The sequence below is a fragment of the Panulirus ornatus genome, chromosome 18 (assembly GCF_036320965.1).
Source record: "Panulirus ornatus isolate Po-2019 chromosome 18, ASM3632096v1, whole genome shotgun sequence".
NCBI classification, from domain to species: domain Eukaryota; kingdom Metazoa; phylum Arthropoda; class Malacostraca; order Decapoda; family Palinuridae; genus Panulirus; species Panulirus ornatus.
The window spans coordinates 2,720,795-2,748,739 of record NC_092241.1 but is presented as its reverse complement, the minus strand read 5'-3'; the positions used below and the strand labels follow the sequence as shown (position 1 = coordinate 2,748,739).

Genomic DNA, 27,945 nt, shown 5'->3' with positions numbered 1-27,945 from the left:
CCTAGAAAATATATGATCTCAATTGGTTAGTATAGGGAAAGGTTTCCTAATTTCCAAAACAGCGGTACGATAGAGCGGGGTCCTCAATATCTTCTCAACACTTCGTCATCAGATCCACTTAAGACACCTGTTTGTATCTGTTTACTTCATTCCGTTATTTTCTCTTGCATTATATACATAGTTTTCTAATACTTTTCATCCATATATAAACGTTGTCGTCATTGCCATGTTTCTCACTGCAGAAGATGTGCGCCTCCCTCTTGACACTTTGCAGTTCGTGGAGGCCACAAGTGAGGAGAGAGAGGTGTGGACAAGGTAAACATACCCTGTGTTCAAAGACAAGAACCCTGCAGCAGCAGATACAACTATCCTCACCCTGGCGAGGTAGTAGGGGTCCTGGAGCAGGCAGGTGTCCCTAGTGCGACTAGTCACTCCAAAAGCGCCGCCGTCACCAGCACCCGACGGTGATCGCCGCAAGACACCACCCACCCACCCACCCACCCAACAGTTCCACCACGGCTCCTGACGACAGAAAAAAAGAAAAATATGAAAGAAAACAATGAGGATAACTTGAAACGTAAACCCTGAATGGCTACTGATTTCTCTTCACTTTAGGGTATTGTTTGGCTTGAGTCTTTGTAAGGATATATAAAAAGGGAAAATTTGTTTGGAAAATGAAGAGGAAATTGCATCTCCCGGCGAGTCAGCACGCCGGAGAGGGCTGAGGGTGCCAACGCCAAATCCATATACAAGGTAAAGTAATCGAACGATAACTGAAATGCCTCTACTCTTCAGTCTCACTTCATGTCATCAACCAATCAGTTAGCTCCATATTGCGAACGATTCCTTTCCTACGGTCGTATGAGGGAGGAAACTGAAGTAAATGAGGAGAAGGAGGAGGAGGCGGTATAAGCAACAGCGCCACCAGCAGCAGCAGCAGCAGCGGCCGACGCCTGGCACCTCACCACCGTTCAGTGTGCCGGTGACGGTGGAGGTGTTTGGACTGAGAGCTCAGCCCGCAGGGAGCAAGACGACCCCGCGCTCACCCACACAACGCCACCCGCTCTGGATCCACGTAACCCAACAGGACTAGAAGTCAACATGAGGACTCTGCTTGCTCTTGCCATCATCGCCACAGTTCTCAGCACAGGTAGGGATAAAACAGGCATCATTCTTCTCGATACCTTGCACCTGGCTTTGTGTGACCGGCTGCTCCAACATAACGCTGATAGTTCTTATCAAGACGAAGAGCGAACTCCACGACTGCGATGACCAATGGGAGAGTTAAACCAGATTATCATAAGTACAGAAGATCCATATCCCCTCCTCCACTCTGATGGATGTAGTAAGACTCGTCTCTTATAAAAAAAAAAAGTTATAAGAATTATAATTTCCGCGGGACAGCCGAAATTAGTTTCCCTTATGGTGGGGGGTGAGAGGGCGAACGCAACTTTCCTAATGTTGAAGGAAGGGTTTGGATGGCCCACTTCAGCGTTATATGATGGTCAGAACCTTGACTCATACGATGTGCCGGCTCCCTCACACACACTATTATCTCACATACTTAAGATCCCTCCGTCTTATTCGTTCCTCTGCTTCCTTATTCTACCCCAGGACCCGTATCATCTCGATATCATCAAGTCTTTTCCTATACAACATTCTTGTCAATTTCTTATTCCTATCTTTCCGTCTGCTCACCCAGCACTCTCCCCCAACCCTCTCTCTCCCCATATTTACTGCCTTACCAGACCTTCCTATTAGCTTCTTCCCTTCCCTCCTGCTCCCACAGCTGACCCCACATCTCCCCAGCGACAACTCATCCTCCCCCTAAACACATCCTCTCACTTAACGCCTACCCTCGTTGCCAAGCCCTACTTTCCTCAGTTTCAGTCTCCCCCACACAGTGTGGAGCAAATCCCTCGGGAAAATGCTTGACTAACTTCTCGTAATGCTCTTCTAGTACACCATCATCATCATTATCCGTCGTGTTGTGTTTGAGAGAAGCGTATGTGTACAGCGGTCGGGGCCATCTTGGTGTTTGGCCGTCTACCACACTATGGAGGCTCCCGGGTCATGTTACAACCTCATCCACGCAGGGAAGAGATAACAAACACCGGGCAACACAGGCCTCGCAGATGCATACATGACTGGGACGCTTATGAGCGGGAGGAGGACGCCTCCCTAATACATACGAAACTTGGGGCTCGAGTCTGGGCTGACAGTCACGCAGACGCCCATCGTAGCGGACGAACCTCCAGTACCTGATGTTCATACCGCGAGTGGTAAGACCCGACGGGCGCAGCAGGCGATGCCGGCCACGGCTTAAAGATTCATATTTCGGAACTACTTATATCTGGTGCCTCTCAGTCGGTCCCTGGTGGCCTTCGCTCGAGAGGGCCAGTCTAACATTTAGTGCAGGCCAGGTCATAAAATATTCGTTTTCAAGGATCTCGGTGCATGATGTGTGTGTGTGTGTGTGTGTGTGTGTGTGTGTGTGTGTGTGTGTGTGTGTGTGTGTGTGTGTGTGTGTACGTGAGTGCGCGCATACGTTATTACCTATTTGTACTGTACGGGGAGGGAGTTCCACACTCGTTGGGCCCCATTTCTTGAACCCTCTCCGATATCATACAACTTCTGTATGATGTCTACCTTTGCTATTCTCTCATTCAGTCTGTTTCATTCATACAAACCTCTTATACTGTTGAATTACTTCTTTACATCTTCTTTAACAACTTTCTTGCTTAATTTCGTGTCACGTCGTCTGGTTGCGGTATCCTTACGTCTCTCGATGAACTAATCACAGTCTACGTTATCAGTCTGGTCTTGAGAACTTAAAGGTTGTGATCTGATCACCCCTTGCTTTTCTGTCTTTCATGATAGGCATATTCAAGGCTTCTAGCCTTTCCTAGTCATTTATCTTTCTTCATTTTAACACCCTTCTTCAGGTGAGCAGAACAATCTTCAAAAACGTAGTCTAGTCTTAGTCTTATGTAAGACGTGAAAAGGTTGCTGAATATCTCCTTATTCATGAACCTGAACGAAATTCTAATATTTGCCAGCAGGTAGTTGGTCTTCTTAACTTTTCTTCCAAGGTGTGACTCTGGCGACAAGTTATGGAGGTTGTCGACTCCAAGTTCCCCCACACACAGATTCCAACACCTTATATCCTGCTGGATAATGGTCATATCGGGGCTTCTTACACTATGACCCATTCTCATGGCATTGAGTCTGATTGAATTCCATTAGCCATGTATGGGGCCAACTTTGGAGACTTTCTGTGCCTCCTTGAGAGTATGAGAAGTGCTCCTCGCTCTTCACTTCCCTAATGACCTTTGCGTCATATGTGTGTGTGTGTGCATTACCTATACGTACTGTACGGGAGGGAGTCTTACACTTATTGGTTCCAACATTCGTGTGGATGTGTGTGTAATACCTATATCTTATTACCTATTTGCTCAGTAGAGGAAGTTCCAAGTGTGTATGTGTGTGTGTGTGTGTGTGTGTGTGTGTGTGTGTGTGTGTGTGTGTGTGTGTGTGTGTGTGTGTGTGTGTGTGTGTGTGTGTATACCCATTTATCATTATCGATTTTTACAGTACAGTGAGGGAGATCAATACTTGTGGAACGTCTTCTCCCTAGCTTTCTCTATCGCTGCTCAGCCTTTTAGAAAATCATGGATGTTGTCACCATTGGTAGGGTCATCACTTCCATTCCTTCAATAACCATACTTACTCTGTGCTTCTCTGCTTCCATCCTTCCTAACAAACCTCTTTCTTAAATCTTCCCTCTGACCTTTGGTCGGTCTGCCACCGCATTTCACGAAGAGCTGCTCTCTATCGACGTTTTCTGGAGCTGATTTAGAAACTCGAAGGTTGTCTTTCGGTCACCCCTTACTCTTCTTTGTTCCGTTGTGGTCGGCCCGACACTTTCTATCTTATCTCTGTAGCTCAGTTCTCTGTATTACAGCGCCATCCTTGCTACTCTCTCCCCAATTTTTTTTTTTTCAATTGAGTCTTTGTGGTTGTTTAAGTGCCGAGAGAAATATATCAGTTTCACTCTGATGTATTCTATGAATAACTTTTCAAAGGTCTAATGCATTAGCCATGTACTCAGTAGCCGTTCCAGTTCTTGCCAGCAGACCAAGTTGTTGTCTCCTTAATAATTCTCCGGTTGTTTAAGTCTGATGTCAAACTAGGCACACTGTCAACTCCCACATCTCTCTCTCACACACACTACTAATTTTTGTTATTTTCATCTGGTAGATAAATATCGCGCTGAGGCCTTCGTTTAATGTGTCCCAGCCTCATTACGTTGCGTTTGCTCGAGGTGAATTACATTAATCATGCATTAGAACAACTTTGGAGTCCATCTAAATTCCCTTGAAAGTTTATATAATCCTCAAAACTCTACTTCTCTCATGACTTTGACGTGTGTAATTACCTGCTGAACAGGACGGGGAAGAGCCCTCATGTTTGTGCATATGTTATTTGATATTACTGCTTGTTCGCTACGGGAAGGAGTTTTACACTCCTGTCACCTCTTCCCTTAACTTTGCATACATGTGTGTCATGTCTTTATCATACACACACACACACACACACACACACACACACTGGAGGGGAAGATGAACATCTGGGTTGAATGTAGGCCAAGTGCCACGCCCAAGATTCGACCTCATGCTGTTTCGATCTCGGGCTGGCCAGTGCTTACTCATGGTCAATAATACTTACCACTACACCATAAAGGCCTGCGCGCTCGTGCATTTCTGAGTGCGTGCGTGCGCGCGCGCGCGCGCGCGCGCGCGCGTGTGTGTGTGTGTGTGTGTGTGTGTGTGTGATTACTATTTTTGTGTTAGGGGGTAGGGGTTTTACACACTTTTTTTGTTTTTTAACCTTGTATACATGCACCCTGTCTTTGCTCACACACACACACACACACACACCAACGCCCAGGATCTGAACCCATGCGGGTACAACCCTAGGTTGTCCCATGCTGACTCACAGGCCAGTAACGCTACCCCCTACCCTGTGTAGTTACATGATCCTCCATCTTCACTACAAGGAGAAATCTTTTTATAGTCGTGGGATCCTTTTTTATTTGCCACTTTTAATTGTTATCATACAACTATACAAGTATTCTAACTCTCTCTACACGCATCTTTATCTTGTTATCATCGTTATACACTGATATCTTATCCCACACCTACAGCATCACTTTAGGACACATTACCAGTCTTGTTCTTCTGTTTCTACCAATTGCTGTCTATTACAAGAAAATGATAGGTTGTGATCGTGTCCGCTTTCTTCTCTCTCTTGCATGGTAGGTAATGCCCGAGGTGTTCTCCTCTGCCTACAGCTCATCCCCTTTATATGTGTACTCGGGTATACACACTGTTGCCCACCGCTGGCCTCCTTCCCTCCTTCCGGCCCGAGCGTTTCTATTACGCTTCCTCAAGTGGGGTAAACCCTGTTTACTGTTTCAATATATGATGAAATAATGTTTGTATCTTTAAGAACGTGTAAGTGTCCTTGTACTTATAGGCCATATAAAATTTAGCCGGTAAGTAACTTACTTTCTTATCGATTCTTCTGACGTGGTGTTCTGGATGCTCTGTCAACCATAGGTTCAATTCGCACTTAAACTCTGGTAATATTTCTCCTGGAAAGATGATAGTTGGACTAACTTTCACTCACCTATGTTGAGCCACATGAGCCACGCATCACACCAGTGTAGGGTTTGTCTGGGGCCTCCTGAAGAGCTGCCATGATCTTGGATTCTCTCTTTTCTTCTCTGAAGCATTTTAACATCATCGTAAACATGTTCAGGTATGAATGAAGACCTTGTGGCAAGCTGGTAGCTAAGGCAACGGAGCGCCATCATTTTAAAAAGACTCCTCCTACTTCACTTACCATGTAAATTGCCGAATGATTTATCGCTTTGCCCAAACCGTGTTCACACTTTTCTCACTACATCACCTCTAAAGTACTTCAATCATTGAGACTCAGTCCCTGGACCTTTTGTGAACCATGTGTCCTCTTTTGAGCCGCCACCCACATGATGAGTAGAAGGGCACAGTCGACAGAGGTCAAAATTAAATTAACTCCGACACATGTTCTTTGAATATTCTTGCTGAGCTGGTTCAGTCTAGCGCAGCCCCTGTGCACTATTTATCCCATGTGTCCATTTGGGCCAAGAGAAAGAAGGTTTATCCTCACCCTGACCTTATCACTGAAACGTCCTTGACCTTTAATCGAAGTTTTTAAGCATCTGAACACTTTTTTTACAGTTTATTGCGTCTTCACTTGTCCCTGTCATTCACACCATTCTTATTCAATTTCTTGGTTTGTGTGTCCACTTCTGCTCAGGTATTTATCCTTTAATACGATAAAACTGACCACCATCTACCTTTTTCAAGTCGGTCTAGATTCTAGGAAATTCTGATTACGAGTCCCCTCTCCTCGTTTTGTCTTCCAACGTAGGCTGCTAAATTGCTGCTGTCTTCTCGTTAAACCACAACTCCCTTATTTCAAGCATGACTTTTCTTGTCTTCCGTTGGGCTCTGTCCAGCAGATCTGTGATATTTCTTGTGCTGAATGACCCAACCGTTGATGCCTGCTCTGATAACCGTGTGAAATGGCTATTTGTGTAATACCAGGTGAGTGAATTTTACGTTCATGTTGCCTCCAACTCTTTACCATGTATGCACGCGTGTATGTGAGTGCGCGTGTATTTGTTCGTACATATGTCAATACCTATTTGTAAATACATACCTTGGTGTACCGTGCTTGGGGAGGGAGTTTGACTCATGTTGAACACCATTTCTTAACTGTTTTCAGTACCATACAACTTGTTAAGTCTATGATTACCTACTCGCATTATGCTGAGAGAGAGAGTTTCCATGTTCGTGAGGCCCCATCATGTGTGTGCGTGTATGTGTGTGTGTGTGTGTGTGTAGAAATGTGTTCGAATACTTCTAAACCTGCGAATGTCAGATTGTGACAAAATTTCTGCCCCTCACTGTACAAAAGGATTACTTTCTCCTTAAGTGATGCTCATCAAGTAAAGCGTCTTGAGGTAAAGGATCGTATCCTTTCCCCGCCAGCTCTCATTGCCTTACGTCCTCTAAGTTACAGGAGTGAGAGGAAATTTGTGTGCAACATTTCAACCCTCAGTCGAGCCGAGTTACCTCCACAAATCAGCCCTGGGGATGCTATATCATATTATATTGAACGTTATGTTCCTTGTTACAAGTGGACGCATGCTCTTGCAAAGTACAGCTTCGAAGATCTGTGCTCAACATTTGGTCAGACCTTCACACTGATCTGCAATATATGTAGAATTCAGCGACACATGTAGGAAGTAGCTTATAGTGATTTTTGAATGAAAACTGATGGCAGTGATGTCTCTTGTAAGTTAATGAACAACATCTGTAGCCACATGAAGGCCAACTTAAAACCAACCTTTGTTATTTTCAAGTAAATGACTTAAAGTACCAGTCATTCACTCTGGATATCTGATCATTAAGGTTCTCCTTCCTTAGACACTCTACTGGTCATACATACACCTTTGACTCTTACTAATGACGGACGAGTCAAGTATACCTACGTGCAGCTACTTATTTACGTCAGCTTGGGAGGGAGTTCTGTAAGTAAACCTTCTCAGGTTCTCATTCTGGAAAGTTGTTTTCCCGTCTTTCGTAAGACCCATGAAGCCTTGAGAAATTCTGTCCAGGTTGTATTCCTCGTTTACAAAGATGAAGGCAAGTGTTTTCCAAATAGTGGGCTACATTCTCTTCAACTTCTGTGCACCTCATTATCGTACAACTTGTTTTCTCTCTCTCTTTTTACTTCTGTAGTGTTCCAAACTTGTGGCAAAAATCACCTTTCTCTCTCTCTCTCTCTCTCTCTCTCTCTCTCTCTCTCTCTCTCTCTCTCTCTCTCTCTCTCTCTCTCTCTCTCTCTCTCTCTCGTGGAAGCTAAAGTTCTGACATACCGAATGGTTGACCTAATATAATGAGATGTACCATGTGGGGGGCCACTTGAGTCAATGTTTTCTACCCGTCGCCTCACATCAGACCCTCACCTTAGCCTAACTGGCATGACTATTGCTCGAGCGTTCGCCTCTAACTCTTCAGAGAAGCTTCTCTCATCTGCTCCTTCCTTAATGCAAATACGGTAACGAAAAAATCGTTTTGTTGGCTCACATAAGACATTGCATGTAGATGGAAACTGGAAGACAGTATCTTTTTCCCCTAACTATATGAGATTCTTTTAGATGGCGCTAGACGCAAACAGCGAATTAGGGACTCGAGAAATTGCCTAAAGACTGGCATAACCAGCAGTCTCAAGCACTGGTGGCGATATTCCATATCGTACATTTGAATAACGACACAGTTGAACGTTACTTACGGAGAATGAAAGAAGCTGCTAGTGCTCAGCCAGATCTAAGAATTTGGAAAAGACGAACATGTACCTAAAAAGAAAGACGAACATATACCTAAAAAGAAAGACGAATTTATACCTAAAATATTTTAGACACTTGAGGAGTGGAGTGTAAATCATTGTACCTCACTGTAGTGATGAGCGGTGTTATGATTTACAATCTGTGTGATGTGGATGTATACCAAAAATTTCTTTTTTCTGTCTGTTATCTACAGAGAGAGTATACCGGGAACATGTTAAGAAATAATGCTAGGACACCGTAGACAAATAGATATTCCACTTTAAACGTCAGTGAAGCGAGAAACAGTGAACAAAATCATTGTATCTATTACTATATGTAGAGGAAGACTGGGACTTGCGACTCAGTCAGCCAGACTCGCCCTTAACAAACAACAGAACTTTATGAGCGATCCATCAGTTGCTGTAATCCCAGGCCAATGATGGCAATGAGAGGCGTACCACAATGTGTTTAATGATCCCATAACTTGATATGATAGTGTTGAATCTCTCAGGTCGAACATATCAAAAATGTATGGTCGATCATATCCAGAATATGCTCGAGTATATTTAAGATATGGTTGAGCATATCCGAGCTATGGTTGAGCAAGTCTAAGATATGGAATATGTGGACTATAAGGAACCGTTGTGTGACGTAAGACCGTCACTGGACAAATGTTCATGTCTAGTTATAGCATATATACGAGGATAGCCTCCCCTATACTCTATTTTCGTATTCAAATCACCAGTAATTTGACGCATATGAAATTCCAATGAGAGGATCACCTATTAATTATCATATTTTAATCCTAAATGATCTCTACGACTCCAGAGGATAGAAAATGGATTAGGTTTAGCACCCACTGTGTTCACTGAATGGAGCGGGTCTATGTGCATATTTATTTTCATCTTAGTAATCATTGCTTAAGTAATGACATTACAATGGCTAACATGACCTCCGATCGGTTTTAAATGCGTCGTTTATTGGTTGTTAATATTTTCCTGGAACGCAGGCGAAGGTCTTGGCAGATGAGGGCCATTGGAACCAAGGGAAAATCATGCCCGAGAGAGAGAGAGAGAGAGAGAGAGAGGGAGAGAGAGAGAGAGAGAGAGAGAGAGAGAGAGAGAGAGAGAGAGAGAGAGAGAGAGAGAGAGAGAGAGAGAGAGAGAGAGAGAGAGAGAGAGAGAGAGAGAGAGAGAGAGAGAGAGAGCACAGACACAAGGAAGAGGTCCCGGGGATTACCAAAGGAACAGACACAACGACGAGAGGTCTACCCCGGCATGTGTCCCCTCAGGTAAGTTAATCAATAGCAGGTGTCCAGGCTCAGGGGGTCGGTCCGGTACAGCCAGCCTGCCTGCCTGCCTGCCACATACATCCTCTCCCCTGGGTGTCGGCACGGACCCTCACAGCCATCATTACGTCACTGGTCCATAACGATATCGAGGCTTGAGATGTATGCGCGTCCTCTCCATCTACTCTTCAGTGCCGGTCTCCGTAATACGAGATCTCGACTCCCTCCGTAAACCCAACCGCAATATCTATGCCCCAGGCGTCGTATCCCTAACTGTGGTTCCGATAAGAAAACGCTGTGGCACAAGGGCGCTCTGTGAATTAGTATGTGGGCCAGATAAGTTATCGGGCCGTCAATCTCTCCCGTTATCACAGACACTTGAATAATGCTGATAACTTGGCTTAAACTACCCCAAGCCTTATGGCGGGCTTGCTGGCTGGGTGAACACAGGCTGGCTGGCTGCTGAGGTGCTGGTAGTAGAGGTACCAACTGGTTGAAAGTCGGGCTTAACGAGTGATTTGGTGAGCCTGAGTAGTGTGTGGTAGATCTAGGTAGTGGGTGGTAGAATTAAGCTGTAGATAGTAGATCTAGGTGGTAGGTGGTAGAGTTAGGAGTTGCGTTGTAGATCTAGGTGGGAGGTGAGAGATCTTGGTGGTGGGTGGTTGACCTAGCAGCTTGTACCATTCTTACAGTGCAGGCTGTACCACTCATACAGTACAGCCTGTACAACTCATACAGTACAACCTGTACCACTCATACAGTACAGCCTGTACCACTCATAAAGTACAGCTTGTACCACTCATACAACTCAGACTGTAACACTCATACAGTACAGCCTGTACCATTCATACAACTCAGACTGTAACACTCATGCAGTACAACCAGCACCACTCATACAGTACAGCCTGTACAACTCATACAGTACAACCTGTACCACTCATACAGTACAGCCTGTACCACTCATAAAGTACAGCTTGTACCACTCATACAACTCAGACTGTAACACTCATACAGTACAGCCTGTACCATTCATACAACTCAGACTGTAACACTCATACAGTACAGCCTGTACCATTCATACAACTCAGACTGTAACACTCATGCAGTACAACCAGCACCACTCATACAGTTCAGCCTGTACCACTCTTACAATACAACCTGTACTACTCATACAGTACAGCCTGTACCACTCATACAGTACAGCCTGTACCACTCATGCAGTTCAGCCTGTACCACTCATACAGCACAGCCTGTACCACTCATACAATACAGCCTGTACCACTTATACAGCACAGCCTGTACCACTCATACAGTACAGCCTGTACCACTCATACAGCACAGCCTGTACCACTCACACAGTACAGTCTGTACCACTCATAAAGTACAGCTTGGACCACTTATACAACTCAGACTGTAACACTCATACAGTACAGCCTGTACCATTCATACAACTCAGACTGTAACAATCATGCAGTACAACCAGCACCACTCATACAGTTCAGCCTGTACCACTCATACAGCACAGCCTGTACCACTCAAATAGTAAAACCTGTACCACTCATACAGTACAGTTTGTACCACTCATACAGTACAGTCTGTACCACTCATACAGCTCAGACTGTAACACTCATACATTGCAGCCTGTACCGCCTATACAGTACAACCCGTATCAATCAGACTGCACATCCTGAACCACTCACATAGTACAACCTGTACCACTCATACAGTACAGCGTGTACCACTCATACAGTTCAGCCTGTACCACTCATACAGTACAGCGTGTACCACTCATACAGTACAGCCTGTACCACTCATACAGTTCAGCCTGTACCACTCATACAGTACAGCGTGTACCACTCATACAATTCAGACTGCACCACTCATACATCACAGCTTGTACCACTCATAAAGTACAGCCTGTACCACTCATACAGTACAGCCTGTACCACTCATACAGTTCAGCCTGTACCACTCATACACTACAGCCTGTACTACTCATACAGTTCAGCCTCTACCACTCTTACAGTACAGCCTGTGCCACTCATACTGTTCAGCCTGTACTACTCTTACAGTTCAGCTTGCGCTACTCATAAAGTACAGCCTGTACCACTCATACAGCACAGCCTGTACCACTCTTGCAGTACAGCCTGTCCCACTCATACAGTTCAGCCTGCACCACTCATACAGCACAGCCTGTACCACTCAGACGTTAAGGCTTCTGCCACTCACATAACACAGGTAACAAAGGGATGGCAGTATCTACCCTTATCAAACCATATTGTATCGTATCTTTATGTTACAGCCATTACTCATAGTTACTTCAGCACACTGCAACCAAAGGAAGTATATATATATATATATATATATATATATATATATATATATATATATATATATATATATATATATATATATATATATATATATATATATATATATATATATATATATATATACGTTGTAATAAGGTCATACTTAATGAGCGTATATGTGATAATGATTATGTCTAAAACATACAATTTACTGCATGATCCGACAATGATCTGTCATATGAAGAAAATAGAAACGAGACACAAGCTGGAACACAAACATGATCCTTTATGATTTACAAGTTATTTTCAATTTTCTGAACCTATCAGGATAAAAAAATGCAGTTTCACCCTAAAACGTGTTGATATAATGGACTGAGTATTCACGTGTGTACAAAGTTAATCTGAATCCTTTCCCGAAAAAGAGCTGTGTGACGAGATCGGATTCTCTCACTTAAAGAACACTTTCTTCCATCTACATCAAGATATCTAGATAGAAACCTCTGGGGCAATACGTAAAGCCGAGATGAGACGCGGACACTAACACCGTGATGTGAAGATGTTTTGCCTGGCTCACGAAGACGGTCATGTTTACATACATCATGTGACGATTGGGTTGGATGTGTTGGAAAGTGGCGCATTAGAGATGAAGGACAGAGAGTCATCTATGTCAGGTGAAGGATTAAGATTCTTCTGTGTCAGAAGGACTGTTGACACGTTCTAGTGTAGGCATTGCCTGTCTCACGTGAGAACTCTTGCTGCTGTAGCTGACTTTCGGTCTGAGCCACTGAGACCACTGTGGAGGATTTGAAAGAATCTTCATAAAACTTCCGTGATGTTTAGATAGAATTTAAGGCATAGTTAAAGGGTAGAAAGATGGGAAAAGATCCCTTATCTTTCCCATTTTTTTCTTTTAATACTTATTCGCTGTATCTCTCGTTTCGAGGTAGCGCCAGACACAGACGAACAATTGGCCTCATTCGCACACATCCTCTGTCTAGTTGACATGTATAATGCACAGAAACTAGATCCACTGTCGACAGGCAAGCACCACAGACAATTTTGTGGTTTCCCTTATCCACTTCAGATGTCCTGGTTCATCCAATTGATAGCACGTCACCCCCTGTAAACCATATCCCTCTGATTCGTTCTATCCTATGCACGCTTCTTAGGGATGTTCTAAACATACATAACTTAAAAAGCAGCTTTCACTCCATCCTTCCATCTCCCTCTCAGCCTTTCCGTTCCCCTTGCTCCCTCCACTCCTGATGTGGAGACCATCATAGTCAACTATCTCTCTGTTCATCCGCTTCATATTACCTCTCTTCGCTCATCCCTTCATATGATCTCTCTTCGTTCACCTTCTTCATGTGATCAAACAATTTCGGTACACCATTTTCCGCTTTAGCTGTTACACTCCACTTAGTCACGTATCACTCTTAGTCATTACTGACAAGATCAGCCCTACTCGCTCCATATATAGGCTTCAAGCGTTTCGTTCCAAACACGTCCACCTTCTTCCGTTCTTTTTCATTCATGGCCTAAGACTCACACCCATACAACACCGTCAGGGCTACCATACTATCAAACACAGCCATCTTTGCCCTTACAGACAGTGACCTATTTCTTCACACGCTCCTCAGTACACTCAGGACTTTTGCCTTCCACCTACGCTATGATTCACTTCAGCTCCCATGGTTCCATTGCTGCCATGACCATTCCTGGGTATCTAAAGTACTCCACCCAGTTCAAGTTTCCATCCATACACAAACTCAAACCTACCTGTTTCGCCCCCTCACCTCATTTACATCCATCCCTCAGCTCAAGCATACTCTGAATCCGGCCCTTTCTCCATAACCCTCACATGTATTTGACTCAGTACCCCTTCCATAAACAGATAAAACAGCCATGGTGATATTACACACCTTTAGCGCAGACCCAGCATCAAGTGAAGCACTTACCATGCTCCCTTCCTGGTCTCACACAAGCCTAATTCTTCCGATAAAAATTTTTCACCGCTTTTAATAACTCTCCTCCTACACCATACCATACATTTCATAAGATTTCTTGAAGTCCAAAAACGACTCACGCTAATCCCTCTCTTTCTCTAAGTATTTTTCATACAAAATCTTCAAATAGAACACTTGGTCTAAACAATCTCTATTACACTTAAACTCACATTACTCCTCTCCGGTATAATGCACAGTGCATGCCACCAGTCTTCTCAATCACCACACTCTCACGCAACTTACCAGGTATATACACCAGATCCATACGTAGTTCTATCCTCCTGCCTTTGTGCGGTGACACTGTATAGGCATTCGGTCAGTTCTCTGGCGCTTCACTCTGGACCAAGTTTACACAGAAAATAATGACTAGCCGATCAAAAGCACTTCCTACGGTAATTCAACTGCTGTCCCATTCTCTCTCTCTCTCTCTCTCTCTCTCTCTCTCTCTCTCTCTCTCTCTCTCTCTCTCTCTCTCTCTCTCTCTCTCTCTGCTTTGTAATATTCTATCATATCCAAGTTTTTACCACCTACCTCTGTTATTCACGAAACTATACGCCATGACCCTTTCGCTTTTGACACCAAAACCACTTCGTTCGAAAAGCATCCCATTCACACCCTAACATCTAATACGTTCAATATTCCTTCAAAATAGTCACTCCATCTCTTTTTCACTTCATCTTTACCTGCTACTACTTCATCATCTCTTCTCTCACTGATGATCTCTTTGTTCTGTTTTCCTCTCACACTCCTTACCTTCCAAAACATTTTCTTATTCAACCTGAAGTTTGCTGGTACTCTCTTAGGATTCTCTAATTCACCATCTTTTTCATCCCCTGCAGCTTTCTTTCGACCTCCTGCCGCTTTCTTTTGTACACCTCCCAGTCACTCAGATTCCTTACCTGCAGGTACCTTCCTATACACCTCTTTTTTTTTTTCACCTGGCAACTATACCTACTCATTCCACCAAGCACTACGTTTTCTCGCTCACCCAACTACCATATTTTATGCAGGACACTCAACTAGCCCACGTAAGAACTGCTTTAGCAAATACCTTTCGCACCTCACCCACTTCCCTTGTTTCATTTATTTTGATTTTATGCCACTTTTCCCTTAATCTCCCTTAGAGTCTCAGCAGAAGCCTCATTTTCAAGCTCACTCACTTTCGGGACTTTCTTCCTAACTCTCTCATTTCCACTTTACCTAAAGCCACTTTAAAGTTTCATACTCTCCTCCACAAAGATGTGATCAGAGAATCCACCTGCTGCCACTCTTAGCGCGTTCACCTCCAACAAAATCTTCCTTGCATGAGTATCAGTCAATCAGTCTATCTATGTATGTACGTATATATATATATATATATATATATATATATATATATATATATATATATATATATATATATATATATCCCTGGGGATGGGGAGGAAGAATACTTCCCACGTATTCCCTGCGTGTCGTAGAAGGCGACTAAAAGGGGAGGGAGCTGGGGGGCTGGAAATCCTCCCCTCTCTTTTTTTTTTTCAATTTTCCAAAAAAACGAACGGAGAAGGGGGCCAGGTGAGGATATTCCCTGAAAGGCCCAGTCCTCTGTTGTTAACGCTACCTCGCTAATGCGGGAAATGGCGAATAGTTTGAAAGAAAGAAAAGATATATATATATATATATATATCAAATCAAATCCTCCCCTCTCAATTTTTTTTTCTTTTTTATTTTCCAAAAGAAGGAACAGAGAAGGGGGCCTGATGAGGATATTCCCTAAAAGGCCCAGTCCTCTGTTCTTAACGCTACCTCGCTAATGCGGGAAATGGCGAATAGTATGAAAGAAAAGAAAGAAAAGATATATATATATATATATATATATATATATATATATATATATATATATATATATATATTTCTTTCTTTTCTTTCATACTATTCGCCATTTCCCGCATTAGCGAGGTAGCGTCGAGAACAGAGGACTGGGCCCCCGAGGGAACATCCCCACCTGGCCCCCTTCTCTATTCCCTCTTTTGGAAAAAAAAAAAAAAAAAGCGAGAGGGGAGGATTTCCAGCCCCCCGCTCCCTCCCCTTTTAGCCGCCTTCTACGACACGCAGGGAATACGCGGGAAGTATTCTTTCTCCCCTATCCCCTATCTGTTATCATTAATTCCACTCCTTATCTCTTATCATATGGAGTTGTTCAGGTACATTTAACCTTTTAGTTCATTCATACACATCCCAGTTTTAAAGTCAAACATGATCTTTCACAGTGACATACACATTTCTTATTTTTTCATCTGCATGAGGCTTTCATTCACTACTCTGCAATCAACTTTTACATATGTCTCCTAAACTACCATTTTTCCTGCATCATGATTCTATCATGCTGTTCTTCTCTTTCAACATATTTTTCTCTTCTTTCCACATCCTATTTTTTTCTCTATCACTTTATCCATATGTAATGTCATTATGTGCTTCAGATTTTATTTCAATAAATAATTTACTTTAAAATCCCAGAATACATCATATTCATCATCATGAATAAGATTTTGGAGTCTACATATCTCTTTGAAACCATTAATTAAAGTCCCTATTCCTACACTTCTAAAGACCCTTGTGGCTAGATCTAAATGTTCATTTTTTTCAAATACCTTCCATATCACTTCCATATCACTTCACCCTTTTTCAGTGCTGTACAGTTTTATCAACATCATTAAGTTATCATTAAACTTCTTAGGAGAATTGTCTTACACTTTACTTCTGTGACCTGTATATTTTCATCCTCATTGCTTTTTCATTTAAATGTTTATTCTCTGACCAAATCAGGGACAGCAATTTGCTATCAAATTACTCTCTCTCATTGTAAAATCCATCATAGTAACTCAATGAATTTGTATCATGCATATTAGTGCTTATATTCCTTTTCACCAAATTTCAATTGTTTAAGTGACCAACTTTTTTCAGTCTGACAAATGGTATATCATGGATGCATACCAAGCAGTCCAGCCTAAACTAGGCTGCTGAACTCTGACAACTACCTACAGTGTATATATATATGTATATATATATATATATATATATATATATATATATACATATATATAGTATATATATATATATATATATATATATATATATATATATATATATATATATATATATATATATATATATATATATATATATATATATATATATATATATATTATCCCTGGAGATAGGGGAGAAAGAATACTTCCTAAGTATACCCCGAGTGTCGTAGAAGGCGACTAGAGGGGATGGGAGCGGGGTGCTAGAAACCCTCCCCTCCTTGTATTTAACTTTCGAAAAGGGGAAACAGAAGGAGTCGTGCAAGGAGTGCTTATCCTCCTCGAAGGCTCAGATTGGGATGTTTAGATGTGTGGATGTGATCAAGATGAGAAAAAAGGAGAGATAGGTAGTATATTTGAGGAAAGGAATCTGGATGTTTTGGATCTGAGTGAAACGAAGCTCAAGGGTAAAGGGGAAGAGTGGTTTGGGAATGTCTTGGGAGTAAAGTCGGAGGTTGGTGAGAGGACAAGAGCAAAGGAAGGATTAGCACTGATCCTGAAGCAGGAGTTGTGGGAGTATGTGACAGAGTGTAAGAAAGTGAACTCTAGATTGATATGGGTAAAACTAAAAGTGGATGGGGAGAGATGGATTATCATTGGTGCATATGCACTTGGGCATGAAGAAAGATCATGAGAGGCAAGTGTTTTGGGAGCAGCTGAGTGAGTGTGTTAGGCAGCTTTGATGCACGAGACCGGGTTATAGTGATGGGTGATTTGAATGCAATGGTGAGTAATGTGGCAGTTGAGGGTATAATTGGTGTACATGGGGTGTTTAGTGTTATAAATGGAAATGGAAAGAGCTTGTAGATTTGTGTGCTGAAAAAGGACTAGTGATTGGGAATACCTAGTTTAAAAAGAGAGAAAAGATTGACAAAGAGCATACATGTGTCACAAGTAGAGGGAATGAAAAGTGGGAGACCAAACTGTAGGTAGAGGGATGGAGTGAAAAAGGCTTTGAGTGGTCGGGGCCTGAACATACATGAGGGTGAAAAGGCTTGCAAGGAATAGGGAGAACTAGAACGATGTGGCATACCGGGGTCGACGTGCTGCAATGGATTGAAGCAGGGCATGTGAAGCTTCTGGGGTAAACCATGGAAAGTTTTGTGAGGCCTGGATGTGGAAAGGGAGCTGTGGTTTCGGTGCATTATACATGACAGCTCTCTTAGAGACTGAGTGTGAACGAATGTAGCCTATTTTGTCTTTTCTTAGCGTTACCTCGCGCGCACGCAGTGTGTGTGTGTGTGTGTGTGTGTGTGTGTGTGTGTGTGTGTGTGTGTGTGTGTGTGTGTGTGTGAAAGGCTATCCTTCTGTCTGTTATCTCACTACTCAGAGGTTACCTGCCAATTTCGAACATATCTTGTGGGGTGATAGTACAGAACAAGGGACGTGTTAATAACCAAGATCAAGGTTCTTTACTAAGAAGCCGGTACTTTGTACCTCATCTCATTGATACTTAATCCACCAGCGTCCATTAATCCCCCTCTCTCCCCTATGATGACGTAAGAACCTACATCTAATCCCAGTATTCCCAATCACTCGTCGTTTTCCAGCACACTGCTTATCAAGCGGTTTGATCTGGAGGTAAGTGCTTGGCGCGAGCGCGCTCTCTCCCGCCCCTGCAGTTGACGGCCGGCCTTAACCACTGAGAAAGATATGAAATCTTTTAAAAAAACTTTCATTCACGCCGTAAAACTTCCATGGGGTTTAAATGGACTTTAATCTACACTGAGAGGATGAGAACAGAACGTGAAATGAGCCCATCTCTTGGCCGAGCACCAGAAAGTAGTGTGAAGTACTATAAGTAGCATAAAGTATCATAACTTGCCATAAGATAACATAAAGTACCATGAATTATCACAAAGTAGCACAACGTTCCATAAAGTAGCACGGAGTACCATAAAGTAGCACAACTTATCATAAAGTAGCACGGAGTACCATAAAGTAGCACAATTTATCATAAAGTAGCACGGAGTACCATAAAGTAGCACAACTTATCATAAAGTAGCACGGAGTACCATAAAGTAGCACAATTTATCATAAAGTAGCACGGAGTACCATAAAGTAGCACAATTTATCATAAAGTAGCACGGAGTACCATAAAGTAGCACAACTTATCATAAAGTAGCACGGAGTACCATAAAGTAGCACAACTTATCATAAAGTAGCACGGAGTACCATAAAGTAGCACAACTTATCATAAAGTAGCACGGAGTACCATAAAGTAGCACAACTTATCATAAAGTAGCACGGAGTAATATGAAGTAGCATAAAGTACCATAGAGTATATGAACGACATTTTCAATACGCCTAAGTTATAGTATATAAACGTCATTTTTTCTACGCTTCGGTCTTCGTATATGAACGATGTGTTTTGTACACAGTCTTAGCATGTAAACGACATCTTCTAGGCCTCATTCTTTATTTATGAACGACATCTTTCTTATGTCTCAATCATCGAATTGAACGACACTTACGCCTCAGTCTTAGTATAAGAACAACAAGTTCCCTACGCCTCAGTATGTGAACGACACTCCACACTGTATAACATGTACGAAGATTCGCATAAACATAATATGTTGTTAAAGATTCACTAGGCTTGAACTCGGCACGGGCGCTGTGCTCTCTCTCTCTCTCTCTCTCTCTCTCTCTCTCTCTCTCTCTCTCTCTCACACACAGACACACACACACACACACACACACACACACACACCTCCCCCTAGATATAGGAGAAAGTCTGGTTCCATCAAGTGATGAGACAATTCGAGATCAAAGTAGAGACTTGTGGTAATGGTTACATCTTTACATTCAGCGGGATTTACACATAGCTCAAATGTAAGATTAGTTTCAGATATTTCCATAATCAAAGATGTATAGTTTTTTATCTCAGGTACGAAATATGATTAAGAATTTCCACTGCGATCAGCTCAGGAATGTGTTAAACTTCGCTCTAGTGGGATTTGCAGTGTGATGAACCACAAAATGGGTCGAACTTAAGGTTTAGATGAGATTCGAACTGTGATGAGGTTGAGACTTTGATCAATATGGAAATGCTATGCGACCCTGCAAATTTGATTAGGTTTAGAATATGATAACCACGTTGATAATCATATGTATATACTGAGCCTCGTAATGTGAAGTGCCGTGTGCGATAGTCTCATGAAATATCAGGAATTGTAATAAGATTCTAAAACTCTTCACCATTGTTTTTGTTTCCAAAGAACGCAGGACCTTCCCTTCTGACGAACGTACAGTTTTGAATCTTGACGGACGTGTACAGCCTTCATTCTTATTGAACGTGGAGCCCTTCCTCTTGACGAACGTGCAGCCTTATATTCTAACGAACGTACAACCTTGCTCCCAGATAAACATGCAGCTTTGAATCCTAACGAACGTTCAACCTTCGTTTCCAGTGAACGTAGTGTTTTCTCTGACAACGAACATAGAGACCACGTTTCATTGGAACGTACATTTCTCTTTACTAACGAATATAACGAATCATTTCCAGCGAACGTGCAGCCTTCGTTTCTGATGAACGTTAAACCTTTGTTGGCAACGGCCAAATTCGCCACATCACGGGGGAAAAAAAGAGGCACAAGAGAGAAGAAAGAGATCTGGAGAGGATAAAAGGAAACTCAATGAAGTGGTTGTATAGCAGAATAGTGTGTGGGACTATATTGTCCACTGAGACAATCCTGAAAATTGTGGGTGAATAGAAAAATAAGATTACGAAGATTCCCTTATATACGGTATATTGTGTCGGCCTCTATCATGTGTGCCTCACTGTTCTCCATATAGGTAATGTATAGAAAAAGTACAGCAGGAGAGGGAAATTCACATCCACTTTGAGACAAGTTAACAAAGGAATTAAATGGTATTGGAAGGGTCGAGTGCATAGGTTCGAATTCTGGATGCCGCAGTCAGTCCACAGTCAACCCAGCTGTTCATCATTCCCTAGGGGTCTTTTAATGAAATGGGTATCCGGCCAATATATATATATATATATATATATATATATATATATATATATATATATATATATATATATATATATATATATATATATATAATGAGATTGCAATTCATTAGGATTTCAAATAATTCTATCTAACATGTAATTTTTCTATACACGCAACACTACATGTTTCAAGGAGACAATCCACCTCATCAGTTGCAAAAATTTCATAAAGTTTTTCCTTTTTTTGATGAGGCAGATTGTCTCCATGAAACATGAAGTGTTGCATCTATAGAAAAATTTCATTTTAATAAAATTATCTAAACTCCGTCTGAATTGCGATTTCGCCTTCATAGCTATCATCATGGACTAGTGTGATCAACACACACACACACACACAGACATACATATATATATATATATATATATATATATATATATATATATATATATATATATATATATATATATATATATACATATTTTTTTTTTTATTTTATTCGCCATTTCCCGCATTAGCGAGGTAGCGCTGAAAACAGAGGACTGGGCCTTTGAGGGAATATCCTCACCTGGCCCCCTTCTCTGTTCCCTCTTTTGGAAAATTAAAAAAAAAAGCGAGAGGGGAGGATTTCCAGCCACCCGCTCCCTCCCCTTTTAATCGCCTTCTACGACATGCAGGGAATACGTGGGAAGTATTCTTTCTCCCCTATCCCCAGGGATAATATATATATATATATATATATATATATATATATATATATATATATATATATATATATATATATATATATATATATATATATATATATATATATATAGGGCATTGAGCTAACATGATAAGAACGAAGCCCTGAGAGATGTCTTAAGTGAAGGTAATTTACGGAGTTTTTTGAGGTAGGAAAATCCACATAGGTATGGAAAACGACTGGAAGGTAAGAACAGGTTCAGCAGCAATACGGGAAATGCGTTTCCTTTCTCGTACGAGTAACCCCCAACTTTCTCTACATACGAACGCTTTCAGATAATGACAGAACTTTAGATAAGATTTGTTCCCCCGGCAGCGCGTGGGGTCACTGCCCCCTAATTATACTATGATGAAGCTATCTGAAGAAGTTTTGGAAACATGTAAACAAGTGTATTTGAATGTAGAACTATGCAAATATTGCGAAAAAAATCTAATAATGATATTTTCCCACACAAGGAAACGAAAATAATCACAAAAAATAAGTGTGATTTCTTGATCTGTGAGGCAAATTAAGAAATGTAGGCGCTTGGACACTAGACTACTCGTTTCTGCGAAAGACGAAGAATAGCAGAATGGCATTTGTCAGTAGCCAAACCCCTCACTACAGCTATTTTTCATCTTCATACGTCCCATGTTGCCGGCATAAGTCTCCAGGCCTAACGCTATCATATATTCCTGAAATACGCCTCACCAGCAACAAGTGATTTTCATCCTGCCAAGGAAATGGATCAATTATCAGCAACTGTGTGGTATGGTAAGTCATCGTGCGTCCAGTGTGTGATATGGTAAGATATTTTCTCGAAAACATATCACCCCCAACAATTCTTATCTTGCCAAGCATGCTTGGCACGTGTGTATTGGGGGTTAGTGTTCGTGCAGCGTTTTCGGTGCGTCACGAAAGGACGGCCTTTTTATACTATAAATTCAATCACAGTATCTTTTCCTTTGTGACATTATTGCTCATGTAAGATACTCATTTCCTGGCAGTAATCTGTTGGCCTCTAGCTATGGAAACGTGACATGTGTAAACTTACCTAGAACTATTTTCGTATTATATCATCGTCACAATTATGATTACCACATGATTTCTTTCTAAGTAAGAGTCCTAGAGCTACCCAGGACCACGATCTACAAATTCCTACAGCCCAAGGCTGCGAGCTTCCAGTAATACAGACATGAACACCTTTAGACTGAGAAACACTTTGGGGAGTGATACAGCCTCACCAAAGGTGCGCTTTCACTCGAGCAGGTATAGTCCGGTAACACCTCCATGCTATATACCCATATGTATGAGAAGAAAAAGGCTCTTAGGTATCTTAACCGAACAATAAATCGACGGCAGAAAGTTCCAAGGGACGAAACGAGATTCCCTTCCTCACACAACGCCTGTCGGTGGATGGGAACCACAAATGATAATAATTTGAAGACATATGAAGACGCAGAGTGACGGCTCTTATTACAGACCTGAGCGAACCGTCTCCGCCGCCAGAATGTCGGACCAGGTAGTTCAGTGGCTTCAAAAAATATATCTCACTTCTTTCATAAATCATATGAACAGTACATGGCAGACATGTCTGACTTAGATTCATGTCGACTGCATATGCCTCAGTCACACCCATATACAGTCCAGTACACACAACGCTGCGGATACATCACTTAACTGAGTTCAAACAGTCTTTTCCTCTTTCTATTACTGAAGACATTTTTGTGTGTGTGTGTGTGTGGAAGGAGCGAGAAAATATATGTATAAGACATTTCCTCCGAACATATTTGAATTGGGAATATCGGAAATCTTAGACAGCCCCATTTCCCCATTTTACTGGGGCAAGTTTCCTCGAGGAGAGTGAATGAACCACCGACTGAACCATGACGTATATTGAATGAAGGACGATCACTTTAGCGATTCTAGGAGAGTTTCCTAACGTGTGTATATATTTTTTTTTTTTATACTTTGTCGCTGTCTCCCGCGTTTGCGAGGTAGCGCAAGGAAACAGACGAAAGAAATGGCCCAACCCCCCCCCATACACATGTATATACATACGTCCACACACGCAAATATACATACCTACACAGCTTTCCATGGTTTACCCCAGACGCTTCACATGCCTTGATTCAATCCACTGACAGCACGTCAACCCCGGTATACCACATCGCTCCAATTCACTCTATTCCTTGCCCTCCTTTCACCCTCCTGCATGTTCAGGCCCCGATCACACAAAATCTTTTTCACTCCATCTTTCCACCTCCAATTTGGTCTCCCTCTTCTCCTTGCTCCCTCCACCTCCGACACATATATCCTCTTGGTCAATCTTTCCTCACTCATCCTCTCCATGTGCCCAAACCACTTCAAAACACCCTCTTCTGCTCTCTCAACCACGCTCTTTTTATTTCCACACATCTCTCTTACCCTTACGTTACTCACTCGATCAAACCACCTCACACCACACATTGTCCTCAAACATCTCATTTCCAGCACATCCATCCTCCTGCGCACAACTCTATCCATAGCCCACGCCTCGCAACCATACAACATTGTTGGAACAACTATTCCTTCAAACATACCCATTTTTGCTTTCCGAGATAATGTTCTCGACTTCCACACATTCTTCAAGGCCCCCAGAATTTTCGCCCCCTCCCCCACCCTATGATCCACTTCCGCTTCCATGGTTCCATCCGCTGCCAGATCCACTCCCAGATATCTAAAACACTTCACTTCCTCCAGTTTTTCTCCATTCAAACTCACCTCCCAATTGACTTGACCCTCAACCCTACTGTACCTAATAACCTTGCTCTTATTCACATTTACTCTTAACTTTCTTCTTCCACACACTTTACCAAACTCAGTCACCAGCTTCTGCAGTTTCTCACATGAATCAGCCACCAGCGCTGTATCATCAGCGAACAACAACTGACTCACTTCCCAAGCTCTCTCATCCCCAACAGACTTCATACTTGCCCCTCTTTCCAAAACTCTTGCATTTACCTCCCTAACAACCCCATCCATAAACAAATTAAACAACCATGGAGACATCACACACCCCTGCCGCAAACCTACATTCACTGAGAACCAATCACTTTCCTCTCTTCCTAAACGTACACATGCCTTACATCCTCGATAAAAACTTTTCACTGCTTCTAACAACTTTCCTCCCACACCATATATTCTTAATACCTTCCACAGAGCATCTCTATCAACTCTATCATATGCCTTCTCCAGATCCATAAATGCTACATACAAATCCATTTGCTTTTCTAAGTATTTCTCACATACATTCTTCAAAGCAAACACCTGATCCACACATCCTCTACCACTTCTGAAACCACACTGCTCTTCCCCAATCTGATGCTCTGTACATGCCTTCACCCTCTCAATCAATACCCTCCCATATAATTTACCAGGAATACTCAACAAACTTATACCTCTGTAATTTGAGCACTCACTCTTATCCCCTTTGCCTTTGTACAATGGCACTATGCACGCATTCCGCCAATCCTCAGGCACCTCACCATGAGTCATACATACATTAAATAACCTTACCAACCAGTCAACAATACAGTCACCCCCTTTTTTAATAAATTCCACTGCAATACCATCCAAACCTGCTGCCTTGCCGGCTTTCATCTTCCGCAAAGCTTTCACTACCTCTTCTCTGTTTACCAAATCATTTTCCCTAACCCTCTCACTTTGCACACCACCTTGACCAAAACACCCTATATCTGCCACTCTATCATCAAACACATTCAACAAACCTTCAAAATACTCACTCCATCTCCTTCTCACATCACCACTACTTGTTATCACCTCCCCATTTGCGCTCTTCACTGAAGTTCCCATTTGCTCCCTTGTCTTACGCACTTTATTTACCTCCTTCCAGAACATCTTTTTATTCTCCCTAAAATTTAATGATACTCTCTCACCCCAACTCTCATTTGCCCTTTTTTTCACCTCTTGCACCTTTCTCTTGACCTCCTGTCTCTTTCTTTTATACATCTCCCACTCAATTGCATTTTTTCCCTGCAAAAATCGTCCAAATGCCTCTCTCTTCTCTTTCACTAATACTCTTACTTCTTCATCCCACCACTCACTACCCTTTCTAATCAACCCACCTCCCACTCGTCTCATGCCACAAGCATCTTTTGCGCAATCCATCACTGATTCCCTAAATACATCCCATTCCTCCCCCACTCCCCTTACTTCCATTGTTCTCACCTTTTTCCATTCTGTACTCAGTCTCTCCTGGAACTTCCTCACACAGGTCTCCTTCTCAAGCTCACTTACTCTCACCACCCTCTTCACCCCAACATTCACTCTTCTTTTCTGAAAACCCATACAAATCTTCACCTTAGCCTCCAAAAGATAATGATCAGACATCCCTCCAGTTGCACCTCTCAGCACATTAACATCCAAAAGTCTCTCTTTCGCACGCCTGTCAATTAACACGTAATCCAATAACGCTCTCTGGCCATCTCTCCTACTTACATAAGTATACTTATGTATATCTCGCTTTTTAAACCAGGTATATATATATATATATTTTTTTATTTTTTTTTTAATTTTCCAAAAGAAAGAACAGAGAACGAGGCCAGGTGAGGATATTCCCTCAGAGGCCCATTCCTCTGTTCTTAACGCTACTTTGCTAGTGCGGGAAATGGCGAATAGTATGAAAGATATATATATATATATATATATATATATATATATATATATATATATATATATATATATATATATATATATATATGTATATATATATATATATATATATATATATATATATATATATATATATATATATATATATATTTATATATATATATATATATATATATATATATATATATATATATATATATATATATATATATGTATATATATATATATATATATATATATATATATATATATATATATATATATATATATATATATATATATATTTATATATATATATATATATATATATATATATATATATATATATATATATATATATATATATATATATATATATATATATATATATATATATATATATATATATATATATATATATGTATATATATATATGTATATATATATATATATATATATATATATATATATATATATATATATATATCTTTCTTTCAAACTATTCGCCATTTCCCGCGTTAGCAAGGTAGCGTTTAGAACAGAGGACTGGGCCTCTGAGGGAATATCCTCACCTGGCCCCCTTCTCTATTACTTCTTTTGGGAAAAAAAAAAAAAAAACGAGAGGGGAGGATTTCCAGCCCTCCGCTCCCTCCCCTTTTAGTCGCTTTCTACGACACGCAGGAAATACGTGGGAAGTATTCTTTCTCCCCTATCCCCAGGTGAGGGAAATCGCGGGAAATGGCGAATAGTATGAAAAAAAAAAATATATATATATATGTATATATATATATATATATATATATATATATATATATATATATATATATATATATATATATATATATATATATATATATATATGTATATATATATATGCATATATATATATATATATATATATATATATATATATATATATATATATATATATATATATATATATATATATATATATATATATATATATATATATATATAGGGTGTTTTGGTCAAGGTGGTGTGCAAAGTGAGAGGGTTAGGGAAAATGATTTGGTAAACAGAGAAGAGGTAGTGAAAGCTTTGCGGAAGATGAAAGCCGGCAAGGCAGCAGGTATGGATGGTATTGCAGTGGAATTTATAAAAAAAAAGGGGGTGACTGTATTGTTGACTGGTTGGTAAGGTTATTTAATGTATGTATGACTCATGGTGAGGTACCTGAGGATTGGCGGAATGCGTGCATAGTGCCATTGTACAAGGGCAAAGGGGATAAGAGTGAGTGCTCAAATTACAGAGGTATAAGTTTGTTGAGTATTCCTGGTAAATTATATGGGAGGGTATTGATTGAGAGGGTGAAGGCATGTACAGAGCATCAGATTGGGGAAGAGCAGTGTGGTTTCAGAAGTGGTAGAGGATGTGTGGATCAGGTGTTTGCTTTGAAGAATGTATGTGAGAAATACTTAGAAAAGCAAATGGATTTGTATGTAGCATTTATGGATCTGGAGAAGGCATATGATAGAGT

The 27,945-nt window shown here is 41.3% G+C and overlaps 1 protein-coding gene across 1 annotated transcript in view; it reads left to right on the top strand.

Annotated features, from left to right (window-relative positions):
* The first annotated feature begins 226 nt into the window (after positions 1 to 226).
* The window catches only part of LOC139755181 (UPAR/Ly6 domain-containing protein CG9338-like), a 271,921-nt gene continuing 244,202 nt past the window's right edge, over positions 227 to 27,945 (top strand). Inside the window, exons 1-2 of the mRNA XM_071673352.1 lie at positions 227 to 290; positions 914 to 1,150. Coding sequence (XP_071529453.1) covers positions 227 to 290; positions 914 to 1,150 — 301 coding nt within the window. The remainder of the gene's footprint in view (positions 291 to 913; positions 1,151 to 27,945) is intronic.